The 16,189-nt window shown below is 49.6% G+C and overlaps 1 protein-coding gene across 1 annotated transcript; it reads right to left on the bottom strand.

Moving 5' to 3' along the window:
- Positions 1-1,496: 1,496 nt before the first annotated feature.
- Positions 1,497-15,702, bottom strand: LOC140721687 (E3 ubiquitin-protein ligase TRIM39-like). Its single transcript, XM_073036481.1, has 8 exons — positions 15,292-15,702; positions 15,118-15,213; positions 14,492-14,725; positions 13,762-13,784; positions 13,547-13,665; positions 5,815-6,380; positions 2,517-2,627; positions 1,497-1,748 (listed from the first exon to the last, which is right to left on the bottom strand). The coding sequence occupies exons 1-8, from the start codon at positions 15,700-15,702 to the stop codon at positions 1,497-1,499; spliced, it is 1,812 nt and encodes a 603-aa protein (XP_072892582.1).
- Positions 15,703-16,189: the final 487 nt, after the last annotated feature.

Genomic DNA, 16,189 nt, shown 5'->3' with positions numbered 1-16,189 from the left:
TCCTCTTTAATATCTTGTACACCTCTACCATGTCTCCTCTCATCCTCCTTCTCTCCAAAGAGTAAAACCCTAGCTCCCTTAATCTCTGATCATAATCCATACTCTCTAAACCAGGCAGCATCCTGGTAAATCTCCTCTGTACCTTTTCCAATGCTTCCACATCCTTCCTATACTGAGCCGACTAGAACTGGACACAGTACTCCAAGTGTGGCCTAACTAGAGTTTTATAGAGCTGCATCATTACATCGCGACTCTTAAACTCTATTCCTCGACTTATGAAAGCTAACATCCCATAAGCTTTCTTAACTACCCTATTTACCTGTGAGGCAACTTTCAGGGATCTGTGGACATGTACCCCCAGATCCCTCTGCTCCTCCACACTAACAAGTATCCTGCCATTTACTTTGTACTCTAAGAGATTCATCAGATGCTGGTATTCCAGAGAACACACACAATATCCTGGAGGAACTCAGCCGGTCAGGCAGCATATGGAGAGGAATAAACTGCGTTCAAGGGTCTCGGTCTGAAATGAGGACTGTTATCCTCTCCACAGCTGCTGCCTGACCCCCTGAGTTCCTCCAGTATTTTGAGTGTGTTGCTCTGCAATCTCCACATCGCTGAGTCTGACAGTCTTCATCAGGCAGCGTCCACAACAGCAGCTCGAGGGACAGAGGGACTGGGGGTTGGATTGTGTGTGTGGGGACCAGTCTCCCACTTAAATACGGTTCAGATGGAACAGCACAGAAAGAACCTGCCAGACAGCGGTGGTGAGTTTCGGGAACAAGTCAGTTTATTCAGACCCGGTTAAAGTGAACATCAGGGAACACTTGGAAGATCAAAGATCTCCAGATACTCAGGCCACAGGACATCTCTGCAGGAACTCCTCAGGACAGAGTCCTCGGCCCAAACACCCTCAGCTGCTTCATCAACGACCCTCTGTCCATCGTAAGGTCAGAGGTCAAAGATATCTCTGACATACTCAAAGATACTCCACTGAGTCAATAATCGTACGGGTTCCTGTTATACAATGGTGACATGCGGATTTCACAAAAAATCATCAGAAACCTACATTTCCCTGTAATATTTGACCTTTGATTATTTCTATGTGGTCTCTCTCGATCTGACTGACAACCATTTCCCAATGCTCTCTGTAATTCATTGTCTTCATTTCTGACCCTGTTTTCCTGCCGTGACTCTCCTTATCTGATGATAAACTCTCCTGCCGTGGTCTGCGATCCAACCTCCACCTGTTTACCTTTGATCCAGTGAGCTTCACCTTGCTGACTGAACACGTCCACAGTCTAATCACTGACCTGACTGTCATATCGTCACCTCTCAGTCACCTTCTCCCTTGGCCTAACTACTGTAATTTCCCAAACGGTAAGGCAGCTGGTTTGAATAGTTATCAGCTTTCCCAATTCTCATGATTCCCAGAGATCCCTTCCTCAAAACATCACTGCCTGACACTGTGTGGTGTGATTGTCACTTGCCACCTATCAGCCCAGGCCTGGATATTGTCCAGGTCTTGCTGCATTTGTGTTGTGGGCTGCTTCATTACCTGAGGGGTGGCAGATGGTGCTGAACATTGTGTCGTCATCAGTGACCATCCCGACCTCTGACCTTACGATGGACAGAAGGTCGTTGAGGAAGCAGCTGAGGGTGTTTGGGTCGAGGACTCTGTCCTGAGGAGTTCCTGCAGAGATGTCCTGTGGCTGAGATGATCGGCTCCAAACGCCATCTTCTTTGTGCTGGAGATGACACACAGATTCCCACTGATTCCCCCATTATTCCTTCACTTGCACTATTTATTTTATAATTCATAGTGATGTTATGTCTCTGCACTGCACTGCTGCTCAAAGCAACACATTTCACATCATATATAACAGAGATAATTAACCCGATTCGTATTCTGTTTCCGCAGATCTGCAGTTTTTGTACCAGGTTGCTCTTTCAGTCCATGCAGTGATCTTATGCTCCGTTGGATCTGTTTGTCTTCATAAACAATCGTAGTAGTGCGTTTCTGTAAACACTCTGACAGTAAACCAAGTTCATGCAAGGTGTCATACATTAGAGCTCAGTCCGATAGAAACTGTTCTGAAGAGAGTCTGTTGAACAGACCTTCACAGGGTTTTCTGTCACTCCCAGATCTTGATTCATCCTTCATTGCTTTTTCAAAATAAAAACACAGTGCTTCATCATTTTGCCACACTGCTGAAACTGTTCGAAACGAGCTAGCTATCTACCTGGTGCCCAGAACACAGACTATTTTGTAAATGTGTTGTTCTACTTGAGAGACACATTCAGACAGTTCCTTTTGATTTAGAGGTGATCTACTGTAAACAGAGTACAATTTGTCCATTAAATGATTGAAAATGATTTATTCCATGAACTTCTCTCTCTGAATCGCCTAATGCAAGTTCTAATCTGTGATTAAGACAGGGCCAAATTATCACATCAGGGAAATGTTCCTTGAGAATTGTAGCAACACTAGATTTGACACGAAGCATTACACTCACCCCATCACTAGCAAATGCTACAAGGTTCTGTTTCAAGTAAGAGTCATCAAACCCATGGTTATTGAGACAGTTCAATAGTTTCAGCTTTCTGATCAGGCTGTTCAATGAGATCTAAAAACAGAAAATGGGGATCACCTTCCTTATCACTTTCACATTTCAAATAAACTATTAGGACAGTCTCAATGCTCAGGCTTCTTGATTCATCAATGAGAACAGAAAATTTGTCATTTATCTGTTTGATATGCTGCAAATTTTCTTTTTCATATTAATGGTTCTGCGATTAATTATCTCTGTAACACCAGTGTGGGAATGCAGTCCCATTCCAATGTCAATGCCACTTTTTACTGAAGCTCCAATAAGCCGAAGTGATCAGAGCATGGTCTGTCATTCTGACCTAAATAATATGCAGAACGAAAAATTTCAGCTTCTTTCTGCTTTATTGTGCGAATGCTCGATTTGTTCTGACCGACCTTACGGCCCACTTCGGCAAGCGACATGTCAATTTAAAAAGATATCAGAGCCTGGACTGACACCATCTTTCTGCCCTCTACTGTGCCTATTGTCTTGTTTATTATTTATTGTAATGCCTGCACTGTCTTGTGCACTTTACGCAGTCCTGGGCAGGTCTGTGGTCCAGTGTAGTTTTTGTATTGTTTCATGTAGCACCATGGTCCTGAAAACGTTGTCTCGTCTTTACTGTGTACTGTACCAGCAATTATGTTCGAAATGGCAATAAAAAGTGACTTGACTTGACTTGACTTGAAGCAGAAAATAACACAATGGATCTTAAATATCATTTTCTTTATACCCGGTCTGGCCAGCAGGTGGCGGGATTGCTCCAGTTATTCGCTCTCACTCTCTGCTTTCACCCAGTCGGGACGGAGTGTGTCAACAGATGCCAAGTGCACACTCGCCGCTCCCCACTGTCCAGCAGGGGTTGTGGGGAATCACTCTGGTACACCTCCCCCCCCCCATCCTTACCAGGGAGGGAGCATCACAGACTGAGGAGATCACAAGCGAAACCCTCTGGTTTCCATGGCTGTGTAAGTCTCGGGAAGATACTGACTGGTCCCGTCAAACTTGTGACACACACTCCTCCCCACCTGCCCATCACCCACAAACTCCTCCCCATCTCACCAGCTGCCCATCACCCACACACTCCTCCCCACCTGCCCATCACCCACACACTCCTCCCCACCTCTCCAGCTGCCCATCACCCACACACTCCTCCCCACCTGCCCATCACCCACACACTCCTCCCCACCCTCTCCAGCTGCCCATCACCCACACACTCCTCCCCACCTGCCCATCACCCACACACTCCTCCCCACCTCTCCAGCTGCCCATCACCCACACACTCCACCCCACCCTCTCCATCTGCCCATCACCCACACTCCTCCCACCCTCTCCATCTGCCCATCACCCACACACTCCTCCACACCCTCTCCATCTGCCCATCACCCACACACTCCACCCCACCCTCTCCATCTGCCCATCACACACACACTCCTCCCCACCTCTCCAGCTGCCCATCACCCACACACTCCTCCCCACCTCTCCAGCTGCCCATCACCCACACACTCCTCCCCACCTGCCCATCACCCACACACTCCTCCCCACCTCTCCAGCTGCCCACCACCCACTCACTCCTCCCCAGCTGCCCATTACCCACACACTCCTCCCCACCTCTCCAGCTGCCCACCACCCACACACTCCTCCCCACCTGCCCATCACCCACACACTCCTCCCCACCTCTCCAGCTGCCCATCACCCACACACTCCTCCCCATCTGCCCATCACCCACACACTCCTCCCCACCTCTCCAGCTGCCCATCACCCACACACTCCTCCCCACCTGCCCATCACCCACACACTCCTCCCCACCTCTCCAGCTGCCCACCACCCACTCACTCCTCCCCAGCTGCCCATTACCCACACACTCCTCCCCACCTCTCCAGCTGCCCACCACCCACACACTCCTCCCCACCTGCCCATCACCCACACACTCCTCCCCACCTCTCCAGCTGCCCATCACCCACACACTCCTCCCCATCTGCCCATCACCCACACACTCCTCCCCACCTCTCCAGCTGCCCATCACCCACACACTCCTCCCCACCTGCCCATCACCCACACACTCCTCCCCACCTCTCCAGCTGCCCACCACCCACTCACTCCTCCCCAGCTGCCCATTACCCACACACTCCTCCCCACCTCTCCAGCTGCCCACCACCCACACACTCCTCCCCACCTGCCCATCACCCACACACTCCTCCCCACCTCTCCAGCTGCCCACCACAAACACACTCCTCCCCACCTCTCCAGCTGCCCATCACCCACACACTCCTCCCCACCTGCCCATCACCCACACACTCCTCCCCACCTCTCCAGCTGCCCACCACCCACTCACTCCTCCCCAGCTGCCCATTACCCACACACTCCTCCCCACCTCTCCAGCTGCCCACCACCCACACACTCCTCCCCACCTGCCCATCACCCACACACTCCTCCCCACCTCTCCAGCTGCCCGTCACACACACACTCCTCCCCACCTGCCCATCACCCACACACTCCTCCCCACTTCTCCAGCTGCCCACCACCCACACACTCCTCCCCACCTCTCCAGCTGCCCATCACCCACACACTCCTCCCCACCTCTCCAGCTGCCCATCACCCACACACTCCTCCCCACCTCTCCAGCTGCCCATTACCCACACACTCCTCCCCACCTGCCCATTACCCACACACTCCTCCCCACCTCTCCAGCTGCCCATCACCCACACACTCCACCCCACCCTCTCCATCTCCCCACCACCCACACACTCCTCCCCACCTCCCTCCCTTTACTCCAGGGTCCACTTTCCACTCCTGTCAGATTGCAAAATCTTCTTCCCTCTGTCACTGACACCTCTCACCTCCGAGTTTCTGACACATTTCCACCCCTCCCTCAGCTATTACCCCTCACCTGCCCATTTCCTTCCACAGATGTTACCTGACACGGTGGGAGACCCAGACGCTTTGTGTGTTACCATCACAAAATGTCCCGTGTTACCAAGATTCACCCTGATCTCCCTCTGCCAGTCAGCACCACCACCACTTGCCCCAGTTACCCTGTCAGTCCCGGTGGACTTTAGCACCCGGGGGAGCCGGGGAGCTCAAGACCCGCCGCCCGCGGCTGCTGCTGAATCCGCAGTGTTTCTGTTCCGTTGACGGATGCGGTGAACGAGTTAAAATTAATGGACCGATAATTCTCACATCGTGTTTATTTCACTCTCCGCACATTTATATTTACACTGACTGACTCCTGACGCCGGTCCCGGACCCGACCCGTTTGCAGTCCCGGAGCTGAACCGGAGCAGATTCTCAGCCACTCGTTTTCATATCCATTCCAGAAGAAAGGATAAAGTTTCCCCGTGAATTTATTCCCAGTGAAGGTGTGGAGATGGGACTTGGTCTCCGCGTTGTAAAATGAAACTGTCCCGGACTCGTAACTGAGATAAACTCCCACCCTCCCGGGGATGGGACCGGCAGGGAGACGGGACACAGGGGAGGTGAAAACCCACAATACGTCATCAACCCGCGCGATGATCCAGAATCCGGTCTCCGGACTCCGTGTGAACTTTCCCTTCCTCTTCACAGACTCTGCGGCGACTCCCAGACCCCAGACCTGATTCCCCGTCACCTCCACCTCCCAGTAATGTTTCCCCGATGTGAATCCCTCCGATCCCAGCACACAATGCCGGTCTGTGAATCTCTTCCCGGTGTCAGGGAGATTCCTCCGGGTCCCGGTCAATCTCACACTCTTCCGATCCTCAGACACTTCGAACTCCGGATGCGCCGTTTCCACATCCAGGGTGACAGAGACTGGGGGGAGAAGCAGAGAATTAGAGAGTCCCCGGGGACCGGGGGGGAGACTCGGGCAGCGCGGCTCCGGGGATCGGGGGGAGACTCGGGCAGCGCGGCCCCGGGATCGGGGGGAGACTCGGGCAGCGCGGCCCCGGGACCGGGGGGAGACTCGGGCAGCGCGGCCCCGGGGACCGGGGGTCACGGGCAGCGCGGCCCCGGGGACCGGGGGGAGACTCGGGCAGCGCGGCCCCGGGACCGGGGGCAGACTCGGGCAGCGCGGCCCCGTGGACCGGGGGTCACTCGGGCAGCGCGGCCCCGGGGACCGGGGGGAGACTCGGGCAGCGCGGCCCCGGGGATCGGGGGGAGACTCGGGCAGCGCGACCCCGGGGGTCGGGGGGAGACTCGGGCAGCGCGACCCCGAGACCGAGGGGAGACTCGCGCGGTGCGGCCGACAGGACCCTTTCCCGGGGTTTTACCCAAACACAGAGGATGGACAACCGGCATCTTCCCGAGGTTTTTCCTCAACGTGGAGAGCGGATTTTCCTCGATCAACAAACACAAAATTCTGGAGGATCTCAGCTGGTTCCGGAGTTCAGAGTACATCCTTGTAAATCTGTTTTATACCCTCTCAGTTTAATGACATCCTTCCTGTAGAAAGGTCACCAGCACTGGACAGAGTGATCCAAATCATAAAGACAAGAAAGTCTGCAGATGCTGGAAATGCAAAGCAACACACACAAAACCTTGGCCTAAATCATTGAGTGTTTATTCATATCCAGAGCTGCTGCCTGACCTGCTGAGCTCCTCCAGCAGTTTGTGTGTGTTACTCTGCTCCAAATGTGGCCTTCCCAATGTCTTGTACACTCATAACCTGACGTCCCAGCTCCTGTACTCAGTATTCTGACTGATGAAGACAATCACCTCCTGGTCTCTCTGTTCCACAACACTCTCCAGGGCCCCCGATTGCTGTGTAAATCCTGTCCTGGTTTGCCTTCCAAAATGCAACACCCTCATCTCTCTGAATTAAAATCAATTTCCATCCAATGGCCCAGGATCTTGTAATCTTGGATAAACCATGAGCAACAGGGTTATGTAGTGGATAACACAATACTGTTGCACCTCGGGGCGTTCCGGAGTTCAGAGTTCAATTCCAACACCATCCGTAAAGAGTTTGTACTTTCTCCCTATCACCTCGTGCATTTCCTCCGGGTGCTCCGGATTCATCCCTCAGATTGGGGAGGAGTGGACAGTGAGGAAGACCATCATTACTTGCAGTGGGATCTGGAGCAGCTGGGAAAATGGGCTGAAAAGTGTCAGCTGGAATTTAATGCAGACAAGTGTGAGCTGTTGCTCTTCGGTAGGACCCCAGTGTCGGTCTTTCACAGTGAATGGTCGGGCACTGAGGACTCTGTTCTACAGCAGATCTGGGAACACAGGTCCAGAATACATCGAAAGTGGTGTTACAGGTAGATAGGGTCATAAAAAAAGCTTTTCTTTGGCCTTCCTAAATCAAAGTATTGAGTACAGGAGATGGATGTCATGTTGAAGTTGTATGAGATGTTGGTGAGGCCTAATTTTGAATATTGTGTGCAGGTTCAGTCAATGACCTACAGGAAAGATGTAAACAAGTTTAAAATTGTCATGGGGGGAGGTTGGGAACGGACCCAAAAGCAAGACACAGACACTGAACTACCAGGAATAGGACTGGGCATGAGAAGGAAGCAAGGGAAGTGAGGAAGAAAGGACGCTGGACATGACACAGGCCCCGGATGAGACAAGGATTCCGGGTCTGGGCTAGGACTAGACGAGGATAGCGGAACCAGGACATGGAACTGGGAACTAGGAGCCTGGGCTTGGGCTTGGGGCCAGAGACTGAACAAGGACCCAGAACCTGGGTCTTGACTTGGGCTCGGACTCCAGAACCAGGTGAGGAAAAGACGTGGCTACAGGACGAGGAGAGGCGCAGGACGGGACGAGAGACTCCTGGACAGGACAAGGGAACCGCAGCACAGGACAAGAGAGTCCCAGCACCGGGCTAGGCAAGGTACTCCTGTGCTGGGTGAGGCAGATGGACATGACGAGAATACAGAGCCTTGGTCAAGGAAGGACAGGAATGCAGAACACAGAGCCTGGGTCGAGGGAGAACAGGAACGCAGAACACAGAGCCTGGGTCGAGGAAGAACAGGAACGCAGAACACAGAGCCTGGGTCGAGGGAGAACAGGAACGCAGAACACAGAGCCGGGACCCCTCCTTGGATACAGGACGTAGGGCCGGGGCTTTACACAGAACGCTGAACACAATGAGACAGTTCCCAACACTTTTGTCACATTGGCCTTCAGAAATCAAAGTATTGAGTACAGGAGATGGTTGTTATGCTGAAGTTGTATGAGATGTTGTTGAGGCCTAATTTGGGATATTGTGTACAGTTTTGGTCACCTCCCTACAGGAAGGATGTAAACAAGTTTGAAAAAGTACAGAGAAAATTTCCAGGGATGTAGCTGGGACTGGAGGACCTGAGTCATAAGGAAAGATTGAATAGTTTAGGACTTTATTCCTGTAACATAGAAGACTGAGGGGAGATTTGATAGAGGTATACAAAATTATGAGTGGTATAGATAGGGTAAATGCAAGCAGGCTTTTTCCATGGAGGTTGGGTGGGATTACAACCAGAGGTCATGGGTTAAAGGTGAAAGATGAAAAGTTTAAGAGGAAGATGAGGGGAAACTTCTTCATTTAGAGGGTTGTGAGAGTGTGGAACCTTTTTTAGGTATGTGAAGAGAAAGAAGATAGTTAAGAACAATGTTGGGCCCTTGAAGAATGAATTGGGTGAAATTGTTATGGGAAACAGAGAAATGGCAGAAGAATTTAATAATTACTTTTGATCTGTCTTCACTAGGGAAGACACAAGCAATCTCCCAGATGTATGGATGAGCCAAGGACATAGGGTAACAGAGGAAATGAAACAGATTGACATTAGGAAGGAAACAGTGATGAGTAGACTGATGGGACTGAAGCCTGACAAATCCCCAGGTCCAGATGGTCTGCATCCTAGGGTACTAAAGGAGGTGGCCCTGGAAATTGTGGATGCATTGGTAATCATTTTCCAATGTTCCTTAGATTCAGGATCAGTTCCTGAGGATTGGAGAATGGGTAATGTTATCCCACTTTTTAAGAAAGGAGGGAGGGAGAAAACAGAGAACTATCGTCCATCAGCCTAACATCAGTAGTGGGGAAGATGCTAGAGTCCATTATTAAAGATGAAATAGTGGCATATCTAGATAGCAGTGAGAGGATTGGGCCAAGCCAGCATGGATTTACCAAGGGCAAATCATGCTTGACTAATCTATTGGAGTTTTTTGAGGATGTAACCAGGAAGTTAGACAAGGGAGATCCAGTGGATGTAGTGTACCTTGATTTTTAGAAGGCATTTGATAAGGTCCCACATAGGAGATTGGTGGGTAAAATCAGAGCTCATGGCATTGGGGGGAGGATATTGACATGGATAGAAAACTGGTTGGCAGATAGAAAGCAAGGGTAGCAGTGAATGGGTGTTTCTCGGAATGGCAGGTGGTGACTAGTGGGGTGCCACAGGGCTCGGTATTGGGACCACAGCTGTTTACGATTTACATCAACGATTTAGATGAAGGCATTGAGAATAACATCAGCAAGTTTGCTGATGATACTAAGCTGGGTGGCAGTGTGACATGTGATGAGGATGTTTGGAGAATTCAGGGTGACTTGGATAGGCTGTGAGTGGGCAGATACTAGGCAGATGACGTTTAATGTGAATAAGTGTGAGGTTATCCACTTTGGGAGGAAGAACAGGAAGGCAGATTATAATCTGAATGGTGTAGAGTTAGGTAAGGGAGAAATACAAAGAGATCTAGGAGTACTTGTTCATCAGTCACTGAAGGTGAATGAGCAAGTGCAGCAGGCAGTGAAGAAGGCTAATGGAATGTTGGCCTTTATTACAAAGGGAATTGAGTACAAGAGCAAGGAAATCCTTTTGCATTTGTACAGGGCCCTGGTGAGACAACACCTGGGGTATTGTGTACAGTTTTGGTCTTCAGGGTTAAGGAAAGACATCCTGGCTGTAGAGCAAGTGCAGAGTAGATTCACAAGGTTAATTCCTGGGATGTCCGGACTGTCTTACGCAGAGAGGTTAGAGAGACTGGGCTTGCACATGCTGGAATTAAGGAAATTGAGAGGGGATCTGATTGCAACGTAAAAGATTATTAAGGGATTGGACAAGATTGGACAAGAGGCAGGAAATATGTTCCAGATGCTGGGAGAGTCCAGTACCAGAGGGCATGATTTGAGAATAAGAATTTAGGACAGAGTTAAGGAAAAACTTCTTCTACCAGAGAGTTGTGGGGGTCTGGAATGCACTGCCTCGGAAGGCTGTGGAGGCCAATTCTCTAGATGCTTTCAAGAAGGAGCTAGATAGGTATCTTATGGATAGGGGAATCAAGGGATATGGGGACAAGGCAGGAACCAGGTATTGATAGTAGATGATCAGCCATGATCTCAAAATGGCGGTGCAGGCTCGAATGGCCGAATGGTCTACTTCTGCACCTATTGTCTATTGTACTGTATCCCATGTGATCTAACTCTCTGCTACCTTGTCAAATCCCTCGCTAAACTCCATGGAGACGATGTCTACTGCACTTTCATCAGCTGCAATTTATTTATTGAGATACAGCACGGAATAGGCCCTTCCGGCCCTTTGACCCCCACCACGCAGCAATCTGATTTAATCCGAGCCTGACCATGGGACAAGTTACAATGACCAATTAACCTGCCAACCGTACGGGTTTGGACTGTGAAACCGGAGAACCCAGAGGGAATCCACACGGTCACGGGGAGAACATACAAACTCCTCACAGCCAGTGACGGGACATGAACCCGGGTCGCTGGTACTGTAAACCGTTGTGCTAACCACTATGCTACCGTACCGTCCATGCAGAAAACCAAGCTGGGTCTCCCTGATTAGTCCTCGCCTTTCCAAATGAATGTAGATCCTGTCTCTCAGAATCCCCTCCATTAATGTACCCTCCACTGACATTAGGCTCACTGGTCTATACTTCCCAGGTTTTTCCCTACAGTCAATCTTCAACAAATGCTCAAAATTAGTCTCGCTCCAGTCTTCTGGCCCCTCACCCGTAGTTATCGATGACACACATATCTCCAAAAGGGCCCCACACTCTCCTCTTGAGCTTCTCACAATGTCCTGGGATACACTTGATCAGGACCTGGGGTTTTATCGACCTTTCTGCATTTTAGGACCTGCAGCATATTTGCTTCTGTAATGTGGTAGAAAATGAGGTCGATCATCTTCTGTAACACGGGGGAATTGAGGACCCTGTGGAACTGGCACAGAAGAGGAGCTGAGCCCTGGGACTGAGAAATGATGACAGGGAGGTTTAGAAGGATGCGGACCAAAAGCAGGTAATTGGACTGGGAGGTGATCTGATAGAAATATATAAGGTTATGAGGGGTGTAGATTGAGCAGAGGAGAAGGGGAGTGATGAGACAGGAGTCTGAAGTGACTGTGGACTGAAGATTGGTGAAAGATGGCAGGCACGATGCTCCAGGTAGCGGAAGGGTGGGGAGTGTGGACTGTGGAGTTGGGAGACACTGGGAAGTGTAACCAACACCAACACAGTGAAAGTTTTGATCGCTAGTCGGAGCGGGATTGTGGGGATAGTTGGGAGATGGGAAGGTGGGAGACAGCTGTGGGAGGGTGAGAAACAGGAGCACAAAGGCCAACCTGTGCTGGAATGTTATCAGTAAAGGAGGTTCCACTCTATCCACCCAAAGGGGATCTTCCCAGTGGCCAAACATTTTAATTCCCATTCCAAAATGTCGGTCCATTCCCATTCCCGCCTCTTGCGCCAAGATGAGGCCATCTTCAGGATGGAGGAGAACACCTTATATTCTGCCTGGGTAGCCTCTGTCATGATGGCATGAATATTGATTTTTTCTTCAGGTAAAATGTTTCTCATCCCCTCCCCTCTTCTTCTATTCCCCACTCTGGCCTTTAACCTCTTCTCACCTCCCTATCACTACTCCCCGGGTCCCCTCCTCCTTCCCTTTCTCTTATGGTCCGCTCTCCTCTCCAATCAGATTCTTTCTTCTCCAGCCCTTTAGCTTTCCCACCCCCCTGCTTCACCTATCACCTTCTCGCTAGCCTCTCTCCCCACTCCCCACTTTTTATTCTGGCATCACCCCTCTTCAATTTTAGTCCTGAAGAAGGATCACAGCCCAAACCATCAACAGTTTATTCATTACAATAGATGCTCCCTGACCTGCTGAGTTCCTCCAGCATTTTGTGTGTGTTGATTTGGATTTCCAGCATCTGTAGACTTTTTCCTGTTTATGACAATGGGAACCATTAGGGGAGAGATGAATGGCAGATGGAACCAGGACCAGATGGGGGAGGGGTGGAAAGCCTGTGGTGAACTGTGTGTGTAGATGGAAACAGAAGGTGAAGGGGGATGAATATGGGCGATAAGGGTCCCCTTTCCCACAAACCCTCTCCCCACAGCCCCTCATTAGGACAGAGGATGAATTTGCAGAGACTCTGGCAGATATATTTGCTTCACATTTCCCCACAGGTGAGCTTCTGGAAGACTGGAGGGTGGCTCAGGTGCTGCCGTAAGAAGGGCTGGAAGGTCACACCAGGGAACTCCAGGGGAGTCCAGAACTAGAGGGCAGAGACGGAAGGTGAGAGGGAAAAGTTCAATGCTGATTGGTGTGTCCGGGCTCAGTCTCAATGTGGTGGTTTGATCACAACAGTGAGACTGGCGAGTCCAGCAGGGGGCAGAGCTGAGTCAATCAGACTGCGGTCACGGACAGGTCAGACAGGGTGAGTGGCTCGAAGGACTGGTGTATTTTTCTGACAATCCCTGTCACCACAGTGATACCAGATTTTATCCTCTTTAATGACATTAATGAAATATTAATTCCAGAGCTACCATGTCAGGATTCAAACTCATGCATTGGCTTGTTTGTCCAGTGCAAATGGGATCAGGATGCAGTGATTCACCTAACAGATCAGTGAATTGTTTGTATATTGTCCCTAGTTTGGTGTGTTCAAGGGTCTGACATCGCCAGCTGACCATGTGGCAGTGATGCCTCCCGGCAGGTGGGGTTGGTGCCGGAATGAATCTGTATGTTTTACCTCGATTAATGCCGTCAAACGCTTCTCCCAATGCAATGTCGAACAAATAGGGGTGATAGAATTTTTCAACCAGTAGGGCACCGTCTGTCACTGACAATGTCTGGGCATCATCACTAATCCTGTAAATATTATACATCTGGTTATAAACTGAACATCAGTGATATCTGAACTATTTTACAAATCCATACAGAGTTTCAGGAAAGACCATGTCCTACCTTCTCTTCCGACGAGCTTCCTCCTGAAATAAATAAAACACAGATCTCAATTGGCTGAGACTGACCGTCGGCATTCGAACAGCAGGAATCTGAGACAAGTTATTACAAGCTGCTGAAAATTCCCACTTAACTCTTTCCCACTGAAATGAATGGAGAAAGAGGAGAACCACGGGAGAAAGTACAAGGAATGGGTATGAAATTTATACCATAACTCAGAGGATGGAACTTGCAGGAGAGATTGGACAGGTTGTGTATTTTTATCTGGATATGATGTCAGGGAGGATCAGATGGAGGAATTTAAACCTCCGAATGGATTTGATGGGATGGGAGTGGAGAAAATATTTCTGCTTGTGTGAGACCAATAATTAAAGATAAAGCATCAGTTGGTTGTTAATAAATCCCACAAGAAATGTGGTGAAGAGAATATTAGAAACACACTCACATCCTGTGACTGTAACTGGGTGTTACTTTGAGTCTCAGGGGATATTATACGTGGGAATCACAGAAACAATCACCAGCTCAGTGCTCTGATCAGAGTAACTCATTCCCGAGAAGGTTGCAGACTGTCCTGTGATGTACAGATGTTGTGGGAGGCCGGTTTGGGACAATGACAATTCTGAACAGTCAGGATGTCCACACGGTGGAAATCAGTTTCCAGCTACAGAATTTGTGATAAAATGCATCATTTTGTGTCTGGGCACTTTTACAGAACCAAACTGAAATCTCTCACCATGAGGAATGTGATATTTTCTTGTTGATCCATCTGTTCCTGTAACTTTGAGATTTCCTCCTGGATGGAATTTAAATTCTCTTGAATCTCTCGAAGATTTTTCTCCATTGGATTCAGAATCCTCTCCTCTTCTTCCCTGAGATCTCGGAGTGCGCGTTGCTCTTTCTCAGTGAGAATCCGGCGCAGTTCAGCAAAATGGGATGTGATCTGGGACTGAAGGCTGTGTGACTGTTCCTGTCAATGAAAGGAGAGGCTAGTTTACTATTTAAGACTAGTGTTATTTCTTTTTGCCCATTAAAGTCGATGCGGGTTCTCAGAACAATCCCCTCCATCACATTCCCCCACGTCTCCCTGAAACATATACTCCGTCTCTGACCCACTAACCCCGACCTGATTCACAGACCACCCAACGTCACAAGGTTAATTACAGTCGCCAATTTACCGTCCAACCATGCAATGTCGGCTAAAGGAAGGTACTGGTTACGGGGAGAACATGCAAACTCCACACAGACAGCTCCAGGTGTCAGGATCGATCCCAAGTTACTGGGGCTGCGATACTTTGCTATTCTGTATTAAAGGGAACAAAACTACAAAGCGAATTTGTAAATTCTGCTCTGGAGCCTCACCTGAACTCCAGAAATCTTCTCTTTCTGTTGTTGCTCCATTTCCTCGAAGTCCGATTTCTTTTTAGTGAGAGAGTCTAAGGAAGATTTAACCCGACCCTGGGAATCAGAGAGTGAAGACATTAGACCAAAATATTCAACTAAGTAAACAGTTGATCAAAACCTGGTTATTTTTACCTTGTAGATTTCAGCGGCTTCGTTAACCGGCGTGAAGTTGTGAGATTTGTGTTCCCGCGCAGTCGCACAGATCAGGCAGATCAGAGTCTTGTCCGTCTCACAAAACAGCTTCAGTTCTTCCTCATGTTTCTCGCAGTGAAGTTTCTTTTCCTTCTCTTTCGGATTCAGGTTTAGTTTTCGAGCTTTCTCAGACAGATTTGCCAAGGCCCGATTGACCCTGAGGGTGCGGTCTGCAAACTCCTCTCTACATTCCGGGCAGGAGTTTCTCTCCTCCCTTTCCCAACACCGTGTGATACAGGAGCGGCAGAAGTTGTGTCCACACTCCAGTATAACCGGATCGGTGAAGAAATCCAGGCAGATGGGACAAATTGCCTCCTCGGTTAAACTCTCGACCTGTCCTTTCGAAGCCATGTTAACTCCCGGCACTTCCTGGTTCAGGGTCCTTTCACTTTCGGGGAGCTGCTGAACCCTGCGTTACCGGGAATGTCCACCAGGGGCGCTGCAGTCTCGGGAATGAATGTTCCTTTTCAGTTAGCAGGAATCGTGTTCATTTCCACAGCAGAGATCAGAAACACATTAAACAAGTCTAACATAGATAAAGCCGGAGAGAAGAGCTTGGTTCAGTCTACGGCAGAACTGAAAGCGCAAGTCCTGAAAACAGAGACACAAGAGACTGTAAATGCAAGAGTCTGGAAGGAACTAAGCGAGTCAGACAGGATTTGTGGAGAAAAATAGACAGAAGATATTCCGGGTTGAGACAGTCCAGACGAAGGTTCTCTACGCGAAATGTCAATTGCCCATTTCTCTCCACAGTTGCTGCCTGACCCTCGGTGTTTCTCCAAAAGCACGATTTGTTTAGCTGGAGGACTAAAGAGAGACTGAAGTGTAAAAACAGTGA

This window comes from Hemitrygon akajei, chromosome 2 (genome assembly GCF_048418815.1).
Source record: "Hemitrygon akajei chromosome 2, sHemAka1.3, whole genome shotgun sequence".
Taxonomy (NCBI): domain Eukaryota; kingdom Metazoa; phylum Chordata; class Chondrichthyes; order Myliobatiformes; family Dasyatidae; genus Hemitrygon; species Hemitrygon akajei.
Note: the sequence above shows the minus strand (reverse complement) of the source record. Positions and strands in the feature narration are given on the sequence as shown.

What these genes read in the sequence shown, in the direction of transcription:
- LOC140721687 (XM_073036481.1), bottom strand. Translation starts at nt 15,702, where the DNA reads ATGGCTTCGAAAGGACAGGTCGAGAGTTTAACCGAGGAGGCAATTTGT. An exon ending in GAAGCTCGTCGGAAGAGAAG is followed by an intron (nt 13,666 to 13,761) that starts GTAGGACATGGT and finishes TAATATTTACAG; the next exon opens with GATTAGTGATGATGCCCAGA. An exon ending in GTTTGACGGCATTAATCGAG is followed by an intron (nt 6,381 to 13,546) that starts GTAAAACATACA and finishes TTCTCCCCCCAG; the next exon opens with TCTCTGTCACCCTGGATGTG.